This window comes from Pseudochaenichthys georgianus, chromosome 20 (genome assembly GCF_902827115.2).
Source record: "Pseudochaenichthys georgianus chromosome 20, fPseGeo1.2, whole genome shotgun sequence".
Classification (NCBI taxonomy): domain Eukaryota; kingdom Metazoa; phylum Chordata; class Actinopteri; order Perciformes; family Channichthyidae; genus Pseudochaenichthys; species Pseudochaenichthys georgianus.
In genome coordinates, this window is record NC_047522.1 from 17374430 (window position 1) to 17394160 (window position 19731).

At 41.3% G+C, this 19731-nt stretch overlaps 3 protein-coding genes across 4 annotated transcripts; 1 reads left to right on the forward strand and 2 right to left on the reverse strand.

The window, feature by feature from the left end:
- Positions 1 to 101: 101 nt before the first annotated feature.
- Positions 102 to 6920, reverse strand: nsun6 (NOP2/Sun RNA methyltransferase 6). Of its 2 annotated transcripts, none has more exons than XM_034108663.1 (12): positions 6869 to 6920; positions 6059 to 6142; positions 5299 to 5454; positions 5126 to 5220; positions 4585 to 4691; positions 4328 to 4481; positions 4108 to 4189; positions 3906 to 4025; positions 2824 to 2968; positions 2595 to 2740; positions 881 to 1006; positions 102 to 796 (listed from the first exon to the last, which is right to left on the reverse strand). In XM_034108663.1, the coding sequence occupies exons 2-12, from the start codon at positions 6131 to 6133 to the stop codon at positions 617 to 619; spliced, it is 1386 nt and encodes a 461-aa protein (XP_033964554.1). In that variant the 5' UTR covers positions 6134 to 6142; positions 6869 to 6920; the 3' UTR covers positions 102 to 616. The 2 variants fall into 2 exon arrangements, with proteins under 2 accessions (XP_033964554.1, XP_033964553.1); XM_034108662.1 differs by having other exon boundaries at positions 5126 to 5223.
- Positions 6921 to 7524: 604 nt separating this feature from the next.
- On the forward strand, positions 7525 to 13959 carry LOC117465694 (ADP-ribosylation factor-like protein 5B). Its single transcript, XM_034108664.1, has 6 exons — positions 7525 to 7969; positions 9922 to 9982; positions 10060 to 10207; positions 11159 to 11242; positions 11398 to 11549; positions 12333 to 13959. Exons 1-6 carry the CDS (start codon positions 7924 to 7926, stop codon positions 12379 to 12381), a joined length of 540 nt encoding a protein of 179 aa, XP_033964555.1. The 5' UTR covers positions 7525 to 7923; the 3' UTR covers positions 12382 to 13959.
- Positions 13960 to 14076: 117 nt separating this feature from the next.
- On the reverse strand, positions 14077 to 19345 carry maf1b (MAF1 homolog, negative regulator of RNA polymerase III b). The gene is made up of 8 exons (XM_034108728.2): positions 18786 to 19345; positions 18348 to 18436; positions 16175 to 16306; positions 15892 to 16054; positions 15686 to 15807; positions 15471 to 15590; positions 15270 to 15362; positions 14077 to 15141 (listed from the first exon to the last, which is right to left on the reverse strand). The coding sequence occupies exons 2-8, from the start codon at positions 18428 to 18430 to the stop codon at positions 15117 to 15119; spliced, it is 738 nt and encodes a 245-aa protein (XP_033964619.1). The 5' UTR covers positions 18431 to 18436; positions 18786 to 19345; the 3' UTR covers positions 14077 to 15116.
- Positions 19346 to 19731: the final 386 nt, after the last annotated feature.

The window sequence follows — 19731 nt, forward strand, 5'->3', positions numbered from 1 at the left end:
ATGTAATTTGTATTCAAGCCAACATTTCATGAGTTTAACTGGTTAATGTGGAGTTGCTTAAAATAGGAACAGGAACCGGTCATTTTTTATTTAAAGGAACTTTTATTTTGAAAACAAATTATTTATTTATGGTGACTGAACTACACACAGCATAATTTCTCTTACGAGTAGCACAAGTCTGAATTAGAGGTCGCAGTTGTCCCCACAACTACTAAAAGACACTAAATTGTTAATACCACTGATGACCTCTTTCTGCACGCGACTTCCTGATCTCTGAAATCCAGCGAATCGACGGTCACCATGGCAGCTGTGTCTTCACTGTTGTTATGGCAATGCAAGCACTGCTGCATTTGCCAATACTCATTCACTCTCCATCCCCACGTGCCTCCCTCCTTCCTCCCACCCTCTCCCCTGCCCTCGGTGTTTATAAAGCTTATCCCTATATGGCCTGCAGTTTCAGAGAGCAGCTGTTAAGAGGCAGATGCTGTAAACAGCACAGTGAGCGTCTTTGTCAACACTGCCCCGTCAAAGCAGTGTTGTAATATAAACACTATTGTTCCCGTCTGCAGTCTCATGGTAGAGCCGATGGTGTTGTAAGAGAAAACATGCCCCACAGTCACTTTTTCAGGAACTTAGCAATAAAGAAACCGATGGTGTCCCTGTCGGCTCTGTAGGGGAGGGGGGCCGCCGCTCCTGTCTGGTCCCAGGTCAGCTCCGGACTGAATCTCTGGAGGAGGCGCAGCTGCTCAGGTGACAGGCCGGCTCCCAGCATGCCTTCTGAGCCAATGTGAGGCTCCTGGAAACAAAATGTGATCTGGTGAGGTTAACTAACAATCCCTTCTCAATGTGTGTGTTTATCCACGAGGTGTTTTTTTCCTACCTGAGGCTGGAGCGTGAGGCAGGGGAAGGTCTCCAGGGCCCACGCTACCTGCTCCTCATTCTCTGCTAGAGTCACTGTGCAGGTGCTGTACACAAGAACCCCACCTTTCTTCAGCAACTGCACTGCCTGTAATTCATAAAGACAATGTATTAAAGCAGTTATAATTAATAGTTTAATAATAATGTAAAACAATGAAAGTGGTCAACTTTCTGATACAATACATTCTCAGATTTACCACATGTTATCCTGAGTTTCAGCTCATTGTTTGTTTTCTGGTTCACAGCTTTACCGTTTTGGTACACTCTTACCGCTGTCATATCATTGTCTTTGGCCAGGCTTTGTATAAAAGGACATAAGGGGGCACTTAGAGAGTGAATATCCAACTGTCCTTCATAAAGTGGCCATACAAATCTGTCCAAATAAATGACAGGTAGTCTCTTCCTGCTGGGTATGATATAAGCATGTTTGCCAACTCAAAAGGTCAGTTGTGTTTCTGCTGCCCCCATGTGGCCAACAACAATATGTTAAGCTTCATACAAGCACAGACACAGAAATGCGTCTTTATTTAGTCTAGATGAGAATTAATAACATGCGTGTGATGGAGCACTATATATTGCACTGGGGATAATTGATATCCTCCGCATTGGACTCTAATCCCTCTTTAGTAATCCATCTGTTAGCCATACTCGAAGCAAAAAAAGCAAACGGGTTTTACATTGACTTTAGTCTACATTGATGTACATGTAGAAAAGTGACGAGAATGTGTGTGTTAGTTGCTTAACGTAAAAGTAGAAATACTTCCTGGGGCTGCTTTAAAAACACCATCACAATACTTAGTTAAGTTATCTTTAATTTTAAGTTATCGCAAAAGACGGGTGACATTTGTTTTCCTATAGAGCTGAAAGCTGTATTTGTATTAAAGGTCCCATGTCATGCTTTTCTGGTTATTATCCGCACCCTGTAGCGAGTAAAACTCTAACGCAGAAAAGACCTGTCTATGCTGCCCCAGAACGCCTCGTTGGCGATTTCTTTTTATTCTTCCTGGGTATAGTGACGTAACGTCCGCGGAGCTGTTCCTCACACACACGCTCAATCTTTTCTCAGCTGCAGCTCTGCCGATTTCTCAGCCTGAGACGGCGGGACGCGGCGAGGCTGTGAGTTTGTGTGAGAGCACACACACAAACTCCCAGCCAGACTGCGGGTGTGTGTGTGTGTGTGTGTTCTGGCTGGTTTCGGGCTGGGTTTCGCCGTCTCGCAGACAGCCACTGGGCTCACAGGGAGGGGGGAGGAGGAGCTCCAACAAGCCGTTTAGGACAGAGAGTGAATACACATACTATACAGAGATGCTGTATGAGAAACCAATGTGAGTTTGGTAATTGCACAATATAAATCTATTTTAGTAGACCTCAACAATGGAATTATGATCAGTAGAAATGGCCATGACATGGGCCCTTTAACACCTAATGGAGGGTATATTATAAAGAACATTTTCAGTATAGTATTGGTGGATGTGGTTTTAAATGCACTTGATGAGATAAGGTATAGTAATGATTTGAGTAGAGGGAAAACTTCTGAATGAATAATCTTTGAGTGTATTTGGATTTTAGTTGTGATTTCAGTGTAATGTATGCCATCTACTGGTCAAAAGGAGCCACTACCAATGCTGTGAGTTAAATCGGTTGTGAAAGTGCTTCCTCTGTGTGGTAAAACCTACAGCGTGGAATAACTTGCGCTGCAGAGGTTGGTAGGAACAGAGCTCCTTCAGGCTCCAGGTACAGGACATGCTGGGTCTCTGCCCGAGGCCACTGCAGGGGGCGTCCAGAAGAACCCGGTCGAAACTTTCAGCAGGGAAAGGAGGTCCTGGAAGAAGTCCAGAAACAGAAGTAAGTAAATGCAGCGTACTGAGGGTTGGCTTTATATATCATGTATGTGTCACTGTGTACCTTCATGCTCCTGTGCAGAGTTGCTGCTCACAGCTTTAGTGCTGTTAAAGCAATAAACTTTAACTGAGTTTAATTGCAACATTTTGGCATTTTGACAAATACGATCAATCTTATTTTTGATTTTCTCCAGGGCCACAACCTCACCCTGTGTGAGACGGAAAGAGACGGAAATTCATTAACAAGAAACAAAAAGCATCAGATCCTTCTAAAAGGTCCTGCATTGAAAATCTTCTCATCAAATACTCGTTAGGCAGTGTGTCGTTTAACAGCGTTATATATATAAAGTCCAAATAGTATCATTTTCACTGATGCATTTATGTGTAGGAAGCATTTTTGTTTTAACATTTTAAACTTTAATTTTTTAAAAGGCTTGATTAGCAGTCCAGCTAGAAAATGTCAACCCGTTTATAATTTGAATCAACTTGTTTCACCTATCTTCTAGATGTGAGGCAGGCTGCAGCATGAGAATAAAACACAAATAATATTTCAGGAAATGCTTTACACAAGCAGGTGCGTCGCATGGTTTAAAAGTAATCTGTGACTTTAGCATTCAGATAAATCGAGCGGAGCAGAAATGTAAAAAAATAGCAAAACAAACAAACACTTAAATAAAGTACAAGTACTGCAAAACTCTACTTCAGTAAAGGTAAAAACCTGTAGTAGGAACACTTATTCTAATCAAAACAAATAATATCTACAGTAAGTGATGTGATATAGAAACAACCAAAGTTGACTCCCATGGTTTTTTGGCTTGATTCCACTTAAATGTCTCTGTATGTCATTAGAAGGTTAATAATTCCATAAGCTGTTCAACCTTTCTCAAGTAGTTTCATATGAATAACCCCTTAGAAGCCTGAAGGGGGAAAACTATTCAGTACTTTATTACAGAAAAGTGTAAAATAAATGTGTTTTTGATCCTCTACAATCCCATACATCGTCTCATTTCCCCTCAGATTTATCTTGCAACACTATTTTGGGAACTGCTGCTCGAGATCAAGCTGTGCTTTAGATTTGTGTTTAATAGGCTGGATTCTCCGATTGAAAGCCTGAATATTAACTCTGATCCCTCCAGCAAATTGTACCTGATCCTTCATGAGTGCAGCGATGTGGCAGGTCTTCCCTCCGGGTGCAGCGCACATATCCAGGATCCGTTCTCCAGGAAGAGGCCCGAGAACATGTCCCACCACTACAGAGGGAAGGTTCTGCACAACATGGAAAAACACCTCGTGATAGATAAGAACTGTGTTTCAATTACTCCATTTTACATTTTAAAAGTATAAATACCTGCAGGAATGCCAGGTGTGGTAGAACACCATCAAAGGAAGGGCTCTGGTAAAGTGGCTCTACCATCCGAACACCTACTCCCCTAAAATAACAGAAACCAGTGCAATATGTTTTGCTTATTACATTTTATTTTAAACTGTACAGATGTGCAACCACTATAATAAAGGTGTTTAGCTTTGGAAATATGTTGTTTACTCCTCCTTTAAAGCCATTTACTTACTTGGCAGCTACATCTGTGCAGAAGATGCCGGAGCGGTCTATTTGAGCAACTCCATTTCCCACAAACCCTCTCATTCCCTGGAAGCTTGTGGCTCCTCGGGTGCAGCGACCCTCCAAGTCAGAGAAGACAGACACCACATCGCCAGCCTTCATGACTAAAACAGATGTCAAGTTAGAAAGCCACAGCTCTACATTGTTGAATATAACTAGATGTGTATTGGACACATATCTTTCCCAGCATCTGTTTTTGAGACTTACACTTGGGGCTGGCTAGGATCCCCGGGACAAAGACATTGGCGCCTCTGAGGACAGCACTGCCACACTGAGCGCCAACCACCACCTCTGAGCTGAGCTGCTCCACAGATCTGAGAACAGGAGAGGGATGGAAGTCACACACTTTTACACCCATCGCATTAAAGCATCCTCCTTCTTTGGTTTAGTACGGACAATTTTTATACTGGAGATATAGCAAATCTTGGCATGGGTTCACAATTTGTTGCATATTTTAAGTCTTTTATTTTAAGTAATAAAAAAATTATACCACCATGACATCTTTATTGTACTGTTAGTGTATTTTTTTTTTGCATGAAAACGCACACCTAAAAAAAAAAGTATCCTACTGAAATTGGTAAACAAAATTTCCTGAGTTTTCTTCTGTTGTCATTGTTTGAAAATCAATGTAGGTTTGACTTGAGGAAACACTCCCTATGGGCAGACTGATACGCGATTTAAAGCGAAGTGTGTTCTCCATAGAGCACATTCATATCGCTCTGACGTGGTTCTAGCATTCCTCACATACCTCGGGCCATCGACAGGAAGCAGCAGCACATCTGGAATTCGTGGGTGAGGAAGAATCTGAACTGAGACCTCCTTTGCTGATGAGGTGCACATCTGCTGCTTCAATAACAGCAACACAGAGAAAAGTTAGGGCCCGACTGACGACCACTGTGGGTCATTTCCTTTTTTCCTCACCTTTTTGAGCTCCTCCCCTAACTTTTGTCTGATCTCTTCCAGGGGAGCGAGATGAGTACTGGCCCGAACACAAGTGTAAGAAGGAGGGTGAGACAGACATGTGAGCAGCCTCTGGAAACGACTTTCTGCCTCCTGATGGCCGACTGCTGCTAACACCTGAATTAAAAAAGGATGATCAAAGTATGCAAATTATGGAATTGGCAATTAGAAAACTGTAAGAAACGTGGCGTCTTTTGAGATTCAGCCTTTCACTTTCAGCAAATGCCACTAAAACATTCAACTATGTCAAGTAAAAATAACATTACTATCCTTAATTTACATAACTCAGGTCAACTTTTGTATAGTATTAATCTGTAGTTCACAGGACTACATTTACCATTGAGAACATCATCTGCAATTAACTTTCTACTAAAACACAAAACATACATTTAAGGGCTGATTTTGGGACTCATTATTATAGATACAAAAAACAAACTATGCCATGAAAGTGCATTTACACAAGTGTGCGGAGACAAAAATAGCACTGAAGTTATGACAACATTTATTTGGAAAGCCATAACTATGTTAGGGAGGGTTTTACTGAGGTAATTTGTAGTCATGGCATCAATTCATCTAAATTCTATGGTAAGCCATGAAGGTTCCCAGATTACCCCCATGTTAACTTTTCCACTGAAGCAAAGACATCCACTTTTTAAGAGGTGTATTTATGATTCTCCTGAACACACAAACCGTTTCCAAAGAAAAACAATGAAATGTCTACCTCCTTGTTTAAGAAGACATTCTTGAGATAATCAGTGACTTCAGGTCTCAGGGATATCCTTGGAAAAGAAGACATCACTTAAATCTGTTCAAAGGAAAGTAACAACAGAAAAGCAAATAAATCAAGATTCACTGCAATAAAATGAGGTACAAAGATATGCTTACAGTTCTGAGGGCTGTAGTCTTGATTGGTTGAGGTTAAAAAACGGTGAGTGGTGGTGATATGTTGACATTGTGGGGGATAATTAAAGACGAAAACACTTTACTGAGGTCTATTCCACAGAAGGGAGGCAGTTGTAATAATAACATAACTCAAAATTGATCATAACTGGGATCCTATTAAACTCAATTTGAGACATGTTTCAAAGAAACCAAATTCATGATTGATTTGAGGCCAGTGTTATAATACATTTGGAATCATTCTTGTTTTTAGTGTATTGCACATGGTGCACGCTTGTCCCAACACAAATAATTACGATTGCAATTTAAAAAGACTGCAACGTAAAAGCCCAGAATAAAACAATAAAATACGTAGGCTACAAATATTTTAATGAATAAATGAATCTCGGAACCCGTTAATCATTGCACACAATTTCCTTGAAATACTTTAAGTGCGTCTCCTGTCATTCATTATTTTTGTTCACACTTAACGTTACTTTAAGTCACAGGTCATATTAGTCATCTAAATACTCATGGTTAATCCTATTCTACACATATAATTTCTTTGCCCACAATTAATGACTTGTCAAAAGTCAAAAATATAGGAGTACAATTAATCTTAAGGCTATTTTAACAATCTTTATGTACTCACGTTCTGTGGTGGCATGGAGCGCTGGTGTTTTGACAATTACTTCCGTATACGTCACTAGCTTGGTCACGTGTCAGTAGCCTGTTGATCCTGTTGATTCATTTATCTATGAAGTCTATTGTTGATCACCGATACTTATGGTATTTGTGTTGTATTAAGAAACGCAAGGTGTATACATATGCATTATGTACACATGTATTTTAAATACTTGAATGTTGTACTTTTCACAATAATTATTTTATGCATTTGTCAACAATTATAACCTTTTCTATGAAGCCATTCTTTGAACATGTCATTCAGTTTGTTTAAACACCGTGCTCATTACCACAGGAGGAGTTCTAATTGTTGACACACTTACACACAAACATTATAGAAATACTGCTTATGCATGCTAAATAGGGTGACATAAAATACATGTCCAGTTCATAGCATTTAAAAAGTAAAATATACAAGAAGAAAACTGAAAGTATAATGCTTTACATTTTGTCTTATGGTGAAAGGAAAAGTATTGTATGTTTTACTGTGCCTACAACAAAGTAGGCTTATTTTTGAAGTATTGTAATAATTGTGTTATATTTAGGTCTGTTCCCTTCCTGTGTTTTTGTGTCTTAAAATGCTGTCCCAAAAAAAGGCCAACGTGTACACGCCATGACGTCATCACGTTGGAAGACAACGGAATAGCTGGGGTTGCTTTTTTCAGCAAACCACTGCCAGCAGCCAACGAGCAGAAGAAGCCGTGCGAGCAGAGTCAACACAGTGCCTCACTTCTCAGCCTGTTTATACTATTTGTGGAGGCTTCAACGTCTCCCTGATCCACTCGACAAGAATATATAAAGTCTATGTTACGTTCCACCATTTTATCCTCGCGTTAGCTAACCGGAGCGCATGGAGTCCGCGTTCAAAAGGTCGGTGAGGTGTTTTGCGGACAAGAGATCATCCAGCTAATGTTAGCTAGCCGCAGCCAGCCGCGGACTGTACGGTGTGCATTTGAGAGTGGAGAAGCTCGGTGCTGCTGCCCACTCTACTGACGGAACTACGGGAAGACGTTAACCTAAACAATGGGCGTCATATTCGCCAAACTGTGGAGCTTCTTCTGTAACCAAGGTGGGTGTCGGTACAATTGTTACGGCTCACTAACCTCCCGCTAGCTACTCAACCGAGGATAATAAGTGTTAGACCGTTAGCATAAAGTGAGCAGCAAGACCCATAATAACAGATGGGGTCTGAATTATCTCGCTACATCTCTCCGTGACTTCAGGACTCTGCCACCTGAGCTGCCTTTGTCTAACTCGCAATGCAAAACAACCTCTACAACTTCAGTGCCACCCCAAATACTTATCTGTTTATCACTGGGTCAACTAATATGATTAAGTCTGTAAGCGTGTATTCAGCCAGTTGTTTTTTCGGGTAACATTACATAACTTTCCCCTGAGTTTCTAAAAAGTAATTTTATGAAAAAGTTATATTTATTGTGTAATTTGCTTCACAATGTAAGCTCCATCATTATTGTATGCATGTGACTTTAACATAATAATTATGCAGTTGTTGCTCATTTTAGAATTGAGTGAAAAACAAAGGAAAAGCACAACAAAGACACTGAGATTAAGGCAACAAAAAGGCTAGCTAATCCCACCCTTTACAACTAAAATACCCATATTGTATCGTATGTGTGTGCTTTATTGCAAATATACAAAATATTGCTCAGGTGGAATATTGTTCCACTTTCATCTGCAGGGAACAAAGTAAGGGGGTGCTTTGTTTGATTTGTAAGTATTTAGTCAGTGAGTCTTCTCATGTGGTGTAAGGCATTGAAGTGATTTTAGAGCAGTTTGTTTTCAATGTGTGAGTAAGTATCTTTTCGCTGGGAGGAGGGCATAAGAAAGAGGGATTTTAAGTGTGTTATTTCATGCTTAAGGGTAACTAACGGTGCATTTTCATATCATAGTGTAAAGATCATTGTTTTCACAAGGGAACTCCCTCTTGCCTTAATCCCTTTGGCATGTGTTGAATTGTTCTCGGCCCTGAGGATAGCAGAGAAGGATTCCTACTCCCTGCCTAATTCTGGATTACACTGTTCCTGGTGTCAAGTTTCATTCATTTTAAGGGTTCAAAGGCAAAGTCTAAGTGGCAGTGTGAGGATCATAGTCGTAGCTTAAAACATGCAATCATAACAGTAGTTAAGTCACCTCAAATGTAGTATCTAAATACTAGTGCTGGCAATTGTGAAATATCACTATAGATGTGTCTTTATGTTTTATTCTTTTCTGAAAATGTTTGCTGCTGTGTTCTAAAGGAAGTCTAGCTATTACTCCTGAGGTGCAGTTTCACCACTTAAAGGTACATACAGGAGAAACACATGAATCCTAAAGGAATTAGTAACCTGTAAGTGTTCTGCTTGGAAAGCTGATTTCAAATAATCCACTGGAATCAATTATCGACTTCTAAAATCTAGTTTGTTCGCACTGACATTATACATTTAGAAGGAATCTGACCCAACCTGGGTTTAGAGATGTGCTGCAGGAACATGTTTCAGCTCGTAGAAGAGACTGTTAGGAGTTGTTGAAAAGGAGAGTACTCCGATGTGATCAATGTAATGGGGATCCTCACAGGGAAGCAATAGACATGCAGTGACCCCCCCGAAACGAGTTTGGTGCTCAGAATCTGTCAGGACTGGAGCCCTCTGACCAGACTTCCTTCCTCCTCCGCTGCCAGAGGCCTCAGGAGGGCGGACGAGTCAAAACACTAAAGTGGGATGTTTTGGCATGTCCGTGTCAGCTCTGATTTGGGATTTAGTCTGCTTCACGGCCTACATCGCCTGTGCGGTTACGAACTGTGCTAGCTGGTTTTTATGAATGGAAAGATGTCCTGCAGTTTAAAAGAGGGAGGGGAAAGAGGTCATGAAGTTTTAGAATAAGTTCAGCCTGTATTATTTTTGAATAGGCAGCAAAGAAGTAATGCATTGTATAGACAGGGACACAATGTACTTTATGGCACTAGTGTTTTCTTGATAACAATGTCCTCTTGAAGTTTATGGAATACTGTATTTCTTTTTGCAGAGCACAAGGTTATAATTGTTGGATTGGATAACGCAGGAAAAACCACCATCCTCTACCAGTTGTAAGTCATTTTGTTGGAACCTTTTTTGGTCAGTTTTCCTTTGTCAGCAAAAACTAACTGATTCTTTCCTTCAAAAGTTTGATGAATGAGGTCGTGCACACGTCACCCACCATCGGGAGCAATGTGGAGGAGATAGTGGTGAAGAACACTCACTTTCTGATGTGGGATATAGGAGGACAGGAGTCCCTCAGGTCCTCCTGGAACACCTACTACTCCAATACAGAGGTGAGAAAACAAGCAGCTCATGTCGTACACTCTGAACTATTTCTATCCGATGAGGGGAACAGAAGTATTGTCCAGCTGGTGCGTTTGTTCAGAGCACAGACGGCAGCGGGGACCGCCCAATGTCAGGGGTCAGCCTTCACAAAGGGGGCCGTCTGCACGTCAAAGCAGGGGTCAGCCTCTGCAGTGTTTTGGAGAAAGGAGAAGAAGAACGGGAGGCATGGCGGGGGCAGATGTGTCTTACAGAATGTAACTTTCCTCTAGGAAGTGCGATATCCAGCCTGCGTTCAACCCTTATTTTCATTTCCATTCAAAGCAAACGCCTTATCTCACGTGCCAAACTCCTCCACTCTTGCTCTCCAACATGTCTCTGCTCAAAAGCTCCAACCTGTTCGACAGCAGACTGAGCAGCATGTTGTGGTTGTTCAAACATTTCCATCCCTTTTTCACAATAGAGGTTTGACAAACCAGATAACTTTACCTTGAGCATCTTGTAAAAAGTGAATGCAGACTTATTACAATAGTAAACTAAAAACCCACCAATGTTTGCACTTAAGAATCTTAATGGCAGAGTAGCTCTAAATACCTTTTACAATAGAGTTGCTAGGAGCCTTACAGTTACTAAAGAAACCATATAATGTACTAACCCTGGAGTAACTATGGTAACGGCAGTCTTTCGCTCCACAGTGAAGCGGTGTCACAGTGATGTTAGAGAACACGTGTTGCTGAAGCTTTTTCCTTTAATGGCGCCTCTCACATCTCGGCAACATTAACATGCCATTGGTCTTTTGTCAGACAGGGTCGCCCTCTCTCATTCAAAACGAGGCTATTAGCATAGCAGTCACCAGAACCCACTGTGAGGCCCTTGGCCCCTCAAGTGCCCTCCTGCTGTGTTGCACTTGATTTCTGTAAATGTGTTTTTGAGAAGTGTGATGTTTGCCTCCTACTCTGCAGTTCATCATTCTGGTGGTGGACAGCACAGACAGAGAGAGGCTGGCCATCTCTAAAGAGGAGCTCTACAGGATGTTGGCTCACGAGGTAAGGCATCTTAACACGTCTTTGCATGGCCATAAAGAAGAGAATTCACACTCGGACTGGGGTTTCCACCAAGCACAGCCCCTTCCACGTTTCATTGTTTCAAGCTTCAAAAGGTGGCATGTTTATGGTTTCATTGTTTCGTGTTCGCCCCTCAGGACCTGAGGAAAGCAGCCGTGCTGATATTTGCCAATAAGCAGGATATGAAGGGCTGTATGTCTGCAGCGGAGATCTCCAAATACCTCAGCCTGAGCTCCATCAAAGATCACCCCTGGCACATACAGTCCTGCTGCGCACTTACAGGAGAGGGGTGAGACTCATGTTTATCATATCTGTGTGTTAGCAGGATAGCTGGCTGAGCTTATATAATCAATACCATGTATCATAAAGGATAAAACAACTTAACGCAATGCAACATTGATGAAAAGACGTGTTTAGCAAGTTATTCTCTTGTGTGCAAACTTGGATTAGTTTTGAGTAGACAGAGGCACAATTGTTTTAAATACACTGTTTGTGTACATGAGTAGGATAAGAAGAAAGGGGAATGTTCACCATACATAGAGAATTATCTCAGTCTGTTACCAAGCATTATCATAATGGTATTTTAATGAATGTCTTTCTTAAACCGCAACATATTGCAGTGCAATTCATGTAAGCTGTAGCATGTCTACCATGTGATTAGAAAGACCACCCACAGGGTACATGTATGTCATGTCTAGTACTGGCATGTGCTTATTTATTTACTACAGAACATTTTACAACAATGTGAGCATTTTCCAGTTGAGCACAAAACAATAATACATTTAATAAATAACACTTTAAATTCACATATTTGAGATTGTAACCAGGTGTTTGTAACCGATGTTTTAGCGCTGCAGTGAGCTCTGTTAACCACCAGATGTCACTGTGCCCTGAAGCTTGCCATGTTTCCTCAGCACAGACAGGAAGAACAGTAAATATATCTGTCTATGCGTTTTGTGTAAATATTTAGTACAGCTAGGGAAAATGTGCTACGCTATTAAAACATCCTTGATGTAGTCATCTGTCTAAAGTATTTGTTCCTCCTTTCTGACGCCTCTTTTTGTTCCTCCAGTTTATGCCAAGGCCTGGAGTGGATGACCTCGCGGGCCGGCCTCAGATAGCCCCTCGCCCCCTCTACGGCCTGATGACCTGGCTACGTCAGCTTCTCCTCACTTGCTTATCGTTGCTTTATATTTTTTTAATGACAAACATTGACTTCCAGAGGGTTATTAACACATGCACAGTGGAGCCGGTGTCTCTCCAAGTCGAAACGTGACCTGAACTGAACTGGGGAACCTCGCTGGTTATCTGGAACAAACAGTGGCTTTTTCTGCAGAGGAGGGGAAGAAGATCCTTTAGATGAGTTAAGTCCAAGTGCAAAGCAGGTGTGCACTGGACATCCTTCACACTAAATACATATCATGTCACCTCGCACCATTTCATATCATGAGACATCAAGTTGGTGCAGCTCTATTATTATTATCGTTTTCTTTGCCTTTATACAAGTTTGCTCATGTTCAGGTACAAATGGACTAGACAATGGGATTACAAGCAGTAGTGTAACATTTTCAGGGGGATGGTGGCACTACGGAGGTTTTTCAGAATAATGTTTTCATTTTTAGCACAGCCATTAATATCTGTTACACATTTCAGTTTCATAAGCTACATTGTCGGTGGTTATTCTCTCTCTAGGTCTTACGGTGCCGTATTGAAACGTGGTCAAATACAAATCTCCCTTTATTAACTCTGAGCTTGTACTTGTATGTATTTGAGCCACATGGTGTAGATTCAACCTTTTCTGACCCTCACTTTAGCCATTTATTTAATTTTGCAAAGAATTAAATAAATGGAATTCATATGCAAGTACAATGCTCCCTTTTTTAATGGCAGTATTTTAAATGTAAACACTATGTTTTGTCAATGGTGCATTATGTTTTTTATTTAATTGTATTCCTTTTAAGAATGTTTGCTCGTGGCGAGTGAGCATCTGTATTAACAGATGATCTTTGGTGCTGCACGTGTGTTTGACATTATCATACAAACATTTCAGTCATTTCCTGCAGAATATATTCCACTTTTAAACATTTTGTACTTTTTAAACAAAGCCGCCAGAATTTGCCAGCCTCATCGATGTGCCACACATTTATGGGGAAGTTGGTTCTCTGCAGCCACCTGGACGAAGTAGCATTAAGATCATTTTATCTTAATATTTTGGCCATCATTTAGGTCTATGACTTGATCCTCAGCCTTAACCATGCTATTGTGAGTGTCTGGAGGATAGTATGTGTATGAATCTGAAAAGTCTGCCCATGATTTTTACCCTTATTTCCTTCTTTGACCTGGTATAAGAATTCCTTGGTAACAGATCTATGCACGCGTCACTTTGAAACCATGTCTACCTTTTGCAAGTTCCACAGTGGCCACAAAGTGTGAGGTGCATGAGTTTCATTGAGTTTGAATCCCAACTGTGGTGAAGAACTGGTGTCCATCTTGGTCAGGGAGTGCCTCAGGGTCTCTACAGTGGATTGTTGGGGCAAGGTATTTTAACAGAGGGAAAAGGTGCAGCATTGAGGTCTACAGCTTTCACCTTGATCTTACAAAGCAAGGGAACTGATCTTATGTCAGTATGGTGGTCCAGTCGCGGTCATGTACTGTAATTCAGTTTTTATTTTTCAATAAAAGTTTGTTTTGAACTTTGAGCCTGAATACATCAGTTTCTTTTTAGCATATCTGAAATCAACCCTGGACTAAAATCTTTGGGAAATAAATGCCAAACCGGATACTTCTGAGTTTACAAAGAAAAAACACAATCTGAGTTTGATTCAAACAACATTTTATTAACATCTGTAATATATTGGCCAATCAAATGAAGCACAGAGAAGTCAAGAAAAGACAACTCCTAACCACTTGTAAGGAAAGTAAAAGGAGCTTCTCGATTTCTATAAAACAATGTACAACATAGCAATTTTACAGTTATGTTTTTTCTCTAAATGGTACTATACATTCATTCAATGAAGCCTTTACACTGAGGTCAGAGCAAAGAAAAAACACTGGCAAGATAGACGTTTAGAAACGGGTTAAATAGGAATAAATCAGTAAAGGGGAAGAGTGAAAAAATACTGGATTGGAAAATCAACTACGTATAAAATGGAACTTTGTAAATGAAGCAAAACTATGGGACATTTGTTAAACGCTGACATGTTGTCTAAGCTCCAACCGAGATGCCAAGAGTTCCCTCGGCCGTGCCCTGCTGTCTAAAGTACAGGCGAGCGTTCGCGGTAATAACATTCAACAATACAAGTTTCAGTTAGAAATGCAGCGATGATTTTAAATGTCAAACTCAGTGCTGAAAAGGTTGTCACAGTAAGATCACTGTCACACAAAAATTGGCAACAACGAAACAATTCTCCTCTGAACAGGAAATCTGGGTCTTTCAGCCCAGCCCCTCCAATGTAGGAATATCACCAAATGTCTTTATGATGCTGGTGTTTTCTGGACTCGTCTTTGTGACATCATTTGCAAGAAACTCCCCTACAGTCTTTGTTATTTATCCATTACAACACCTTCTTCTTTCTTTTTGGAAATGTTGCCTGTGCAGAGAAGCCTGTAAATGAGTCTGTGTGCCTTCATACAGGAGAAAGAGGAGCCTTAAAGTTACCGCAGGGTTTAAATAAATGTCCACCTGCTCACGGTACACAGAGAAGGCTTCAAACATGCATTTGTCTAAAGCGTGAAAATGGCTTTGAATGAGGCCGCTAAATACAAAAATAAAAGGGAACATGAGGGCGAAAATGGAGGGAGGGGGAGGAGGAAAAGTCAAGATATTGTTTGGCCGAGGCGTGTCCTGCAGGCAGAATCACACGCACAGAACTCTGGGGAACCTGGGAGAAGAAGAGAACAATGTTAATGCATGTTCTTCCATCATAGAACAAAAGGTATGTTTCAGTACTTTACACCGGCATATTTTCAAGTCAATATTGTAAATCAGAATAATGGACATTTGTCTCACCTGTCCAAAGTGAAGCCATCCATTTCCTCCTCGTCATCCAGCTCCATGTCCAGCTCGTTGTCATGTGAGTCCCGGCCATAGCCACTCAAGACACTGCAGGTATGAAAAAGAATTGTACACCATCCCATGTATGCTAAATGATCTGCCGTCTTTCAGAAACGGATTTATTTAAACCAAGAGGATGATGCTTCAGGTGCTGACCTGACGGAGCGACATGTGAGAAACACAATCCTCTTGAGTTTCTTGTTATAGAAGAAGTAGTTGAAGGACCAGAGGCTCCCCTCTTCACCAAAAGGATCAGAGTCCAGATCAGGGTTGTAGCTAAGGAGACACAATAAGAGCTTAGAAAAACATCCACACGGAACAGATGATCTGCTATATAATAATGCATGCAACACACACACACACACACACACCTGTAGAAGTCACAGCCCTGCAGGTTGATCTCCTGGTCGATGGCGTTCCACAGCTCCGGCCCCAGAGAGTTAAACTCCTCTCCAACAGCTGAGAACAAGCTGCTGTTCACGGCATTCACCACCTGAAGAAAGGTCGGACAGTTATGTTTTTGTCTTCATGTTGAGTTCAACGTATCTGTGACATGTATTCAGAGCAGGATGCTGACCCAGTTGATGCTGGGCTCTCGGCTGAACTCTTCGGCCTTGGCGGCGCTGAAGTCGTAGTCGGGCCGGAAGGACTCGTTGAGCGTGGTGATGAGGTAGAAAAGAGTCTTCCTGCAACACTTGTCACTGAGCGGGTTCTCCCCGTCCTCACTGCTCTTCCCCAGCCTGCACGGGAAATATACAGAGGTACATTTAAAAAAGGTCAAATCCCTACCATCTCATCTCACTAATGGCTGGTGGTCTTCCGTTCAGAAACACAGCATTATCCTCTATTGTAGTACTCACTGTGAAGGGCTGGTGGCGCTGGTGGACTGGGGGGGGGAGAGAGCCTCCAGCACATGAGGCTCGCCCTCCTGGCAGAACTGCTTGAACATATGTTTGTCATCCCCTGCCATCTTACAGGAGTAGCTCTCCATCCTGCAGGACAGACATATACATAATGTAATGTTGTGCATCAGTTACAATAGATTGCCCTTGTGCTGTAAACATAATGGAAGGGATTACAGAAGTGAAAGTGTTTGCAAAATCCCCTAAGATTACTTTAATAGCCCATTAGGCTTAAACACACAATTACACAACAGGAGCAAATCAGGGTATTAATGCACCTCACCAGTAACCAAATAAATAATGTAGGACATTATATTATAGAATACAAAACTAGCAGACTAAATGTTGTTATTTCTGTGTTTTTTTAACTGGCTTTATCACTTTTAGTAATCTCTTATTTGGGGGAACAAACTAGTGGCATATCTGATATTTAAACTGTTAAATGGATTAAGTGGAATGCAAGATCTCTATAACCTAATCTTCAGTTAGAATAGATTGCCCTTGTCTTTCCGCCTGGAGCCATATCTGCAGAAACAGCTGGCAAGAGCTAAAGGTTTCCTGCCTGCTCCTTCATGACTCTGGGTCAGACGCCACTGTACACTGTGTCACTGTGAGTGACGCAGACTGGAGTTGTTTATTTTGCCTTCCCCCACCTATGGGTTACACAAGAGCAAAGGTTGCGCAACTTAAGATAGACGCACTACTGAGACCCTTACCAGTCTAATAATAGGACGCCGGCTGGCAGCGACACCACAGTGGAAATAAGTGCCCTGGTTTTTCCACACACATACGGAACACAGCTGACCTGCCGACTAAACACTGTAACCAGATGACAGAGCAGAAACTAGAGCCGAGTGAGGACTAGAAACACGATGAAGGTTATTTAAAAAAAGATGTGACAGCAACAAGCTCTTTTAACATCTGTACACAACTCTTACAATAGCTACAAACATATTCATTTATGTTTTAATGTGTTCCGTTATTTTTGCACCGTTTATTATTAATCTTTTTTTGCACAAATTAAATTACATGTACAGAAGGCCCCAGCTGTGCTCTTTAAGTTTAGTTTTATGCATTTAGTAAATGATAGTGCAATATTGCTGAGTTTTTACATTTTAACGTGTGTTTGAATCATAGGCTCATATGTAGAAAATAAACAGTACATTTGCTGGAGGGCTGGTGGCTACATGTGTTGTTAAAACCTGCAGCGTGGATGCCCTGCTGCTGTCTCACTAATCCCCTAAGCCTTGGCAGTTCCAGCAGCTATCATGCAGTATTATTATATATGTTGTGTGTACATGTACCTACGCTCTAATAACACTCTTCACTCTGTCTCCAAAATAGCCACAGAGTGGTGTGAAAGGACGGGATGTGCCGTCACCCCAGGTCACAACCAGTACAAAAGCTCAGATTCAGCACCCACACTCAGACTGGCCCTTTATGTAAGTACACTGTCACTGTAAGCCTGCTGAGCTGACGGCCTTACATAACCTAGGTTTGGTCATTTAAAAACATGCACTGTCAGTTTCACTTTCAGTATGAGCTCTAAGGTAACAGACTACTGTTATCACAATTTGACATTGCATGCAGGAACTGGTTTGCCCTACTACCCCCGTTTATGAGCAGTCAGTGATCTATAAACCAGCCACACCTCTCATGCATGTTTAATGACCTGATACCAGGAAAGGGCTCCAGTGTTTCTCTCTCTAAAGTCTGACTGTTGATGTTCCTGCAGAAACAGGTGACCTGGGCATAGCACTGTGTTGTCTTCTCCTGGTTTTACAGGCTTAATTACAGTAGAGTGAGGTACTTTTCTAAACACTACTGTTGTAGCTGTTCTATTATTGGCCTTTATATATATAAAAATGTTTTCCTTTTTTCTTCACATCACCCAGCCATACCTGTGCATGCATCTCCCTGGGATTAATGTGTGTGTGTGTGTGTGTGTGTGTGTGTGTGTGTGTGTGTGTGTGTGTGTGTGTGTGTGTGTGTGTGTGTGTGTTCAGTCTGTGCAAAACACAATAATAACAGCTAATAACAACTATAGTCCTAGATATAAAAGTATGGTGCAGTAAAATGTTAAACTAGCTTATATTACAGTATTGTGTTCAGTTGTTCATGGTGCCTTTACCTGCCAAGGATGCGAGACTCTCCGGTTTCAACACACAGCCGGGAGCTAAGGGCTTCAAAGCTGGAGCTTTCCAACAGCTTCATTGTGGTCTGGTTACAAAAGAAGAATAGTTAAATGTTGTAACACTTAAGAAAACTAGCGTTACATAGAAGTTCACTCAATGTATTACACGAACAAGCTGCTTACTATTGTGACGTAGTTAAATACAATTTGTAACGATACAGTTGTTACTGCTTTCCGTTTAATACCAAATTAATGGAGTCGGTAAATAACAACATTCACAGAGGGGCTACAGCGCCCCGCGATGGTCGATTTAGGCCTTTACCATAAAAACAATTTCCTCTTGCTGTACACCGCCCCTCCCCCACCCCGTTCAGTCGAAGTTGACAAATCGTCTTCCTGGTTCTGTACATCGATGTTAAAACACAATTCACTTACCGAGCAATATTTTCAGCACAGGCAGAAAATACCGTGTTCAATTGGCAAGCCGTAGACACTCTTCTTCTTCGCCTATCTGGTTACTCCTTACGGCAAGAGATTAACGATCCCCGCTTTGTTGATGACCAGCTACGATAGCTAGCGTTTAGCTTGCTGATTATTGACGCTTCTCTCTTTACTTCAAAGACAAGCTATTAATTCGCACTCGAGCTTAAGCATCTTTCAAAAGCACTAGGTCGAGGATGTGTTATACTGAGGCTTTTACAATGTATAGAAAAACTGCTCTTCCCGATTAAATGCGATGAGATTAAATCCAAAAACTGCTTGCGTCCGTCGGAGTCTGTCTGCAGCGGCATCCCTTTCGACCTGAATTTACTAAAAGGCGATTATTAGCTAAATCAAGTCGCTTTTTTCTAAGCGACTCGATCAGAAGAGAGGTAACTAACGAGCTACCTAAGCGTATAATTGACCGAAACGGGTCAAGAGTTCTCTAAAACGTTTAATACCTCAAAAACACATCTACTCTTTCGAAAACAGCGGAACCTACTGTATTGTAACCCTGCCCCTTTTCGCTTATATACTAGGCTTATGAATACGCCTACCTTACCAAAAGTCATATCATGATTGGTTGTCAACATAAATGACAACTGATGTGATTGGTTAAATGTTGTTCGGTCAATTTCGAGGCCAGAACTGTGTCAAATGCATGGATGTATAATAAGAACGTCAAATGTTTTGGCTGCTTATTGCAACGCAGCTGCTAAAACGAGAACTGCGCAGTAAGAGTTGTTTTGCTTTATTTAAGACCTGTATGTTTCCAATTCGAAATCTATCTCTCTAGGATTAAGAACAGTCCGTTCCAACGAAAATGGCTATCAACACAAATAAATCCATATATTTACAGTCTTTTCCTGAGTAAAATAGATAGTTGAAATAGTCACTGGCC

Excerpts from the sequence above, each read along its gene's own strand:
- nsun6 (XM_034108662.1), bottom strand. The coding sequence starts at position 6,133 with ATGTCTTCTTTTCCAAGGATATCCCTGAGACCTGAAGTCACTGATTAT. Across the intron at positions 5,455-6,058 it reads ATGTCTTCTTAAACAAGGAG|GTGTTAGCAGCAGTCGGCCA; the intron begins GTAGACATTTCA and ends TTTTTAATTCAG. Across the intron at positions 5,224-5,298 it reads TAGGGGAGGAGCTCAAAAAG|CAGCAGATGTGCACCTCATC; the intron begins GTGAGGAAAAAA and ends CTGTTATTGAAG.
- LOC117465694 (XM_034108664.1), top strand. The coding sequence starts at position 7,924 with ATGGGCGTCATATTCGCCAAACTGTGGAGCTTCTTCTGTAACCAAG. Across the intron at positions 7,970-9,921 it reads GAGCTTCTTCTGTAACCAAG|AGCACAAGGTTATAATTGTT; the intron begins GTGGGTGTCGGT and ends TTCTTTTTGCAG. Across the intron at positions 9,983-10,059 it reads ACCACCATCCTCTACCAGTT|TTTGATGAATGAGGTCGTGC; the intron begins GTAAGTCATTTT and ends TTCCTTCAAAAG.
- maf1b (XM_034108728.2), bottom strand. The coding sequence starts at position 18,430 with ATGAAGCTGTTGGAAAGCTCCAGCTTTGAAGCCCTTAGCTCCCGGCTG. Across the intron at positions 16,055-16,174 it reads AGCGCCACCAGCCCTTCACA|GCTGGGGAAGAGCAGTGAGG; the intron begins GTGAGTACTACA and ends TTTCCCGTGCAG. Across the intron at positions 15,142-15,269 it reads GATGGCTTCACTTTGGACAG|GTTCCCCAGAGTTCTGTGCG; the intron begins GTGAGACAAATG and ends TTCTTCTCCCAG.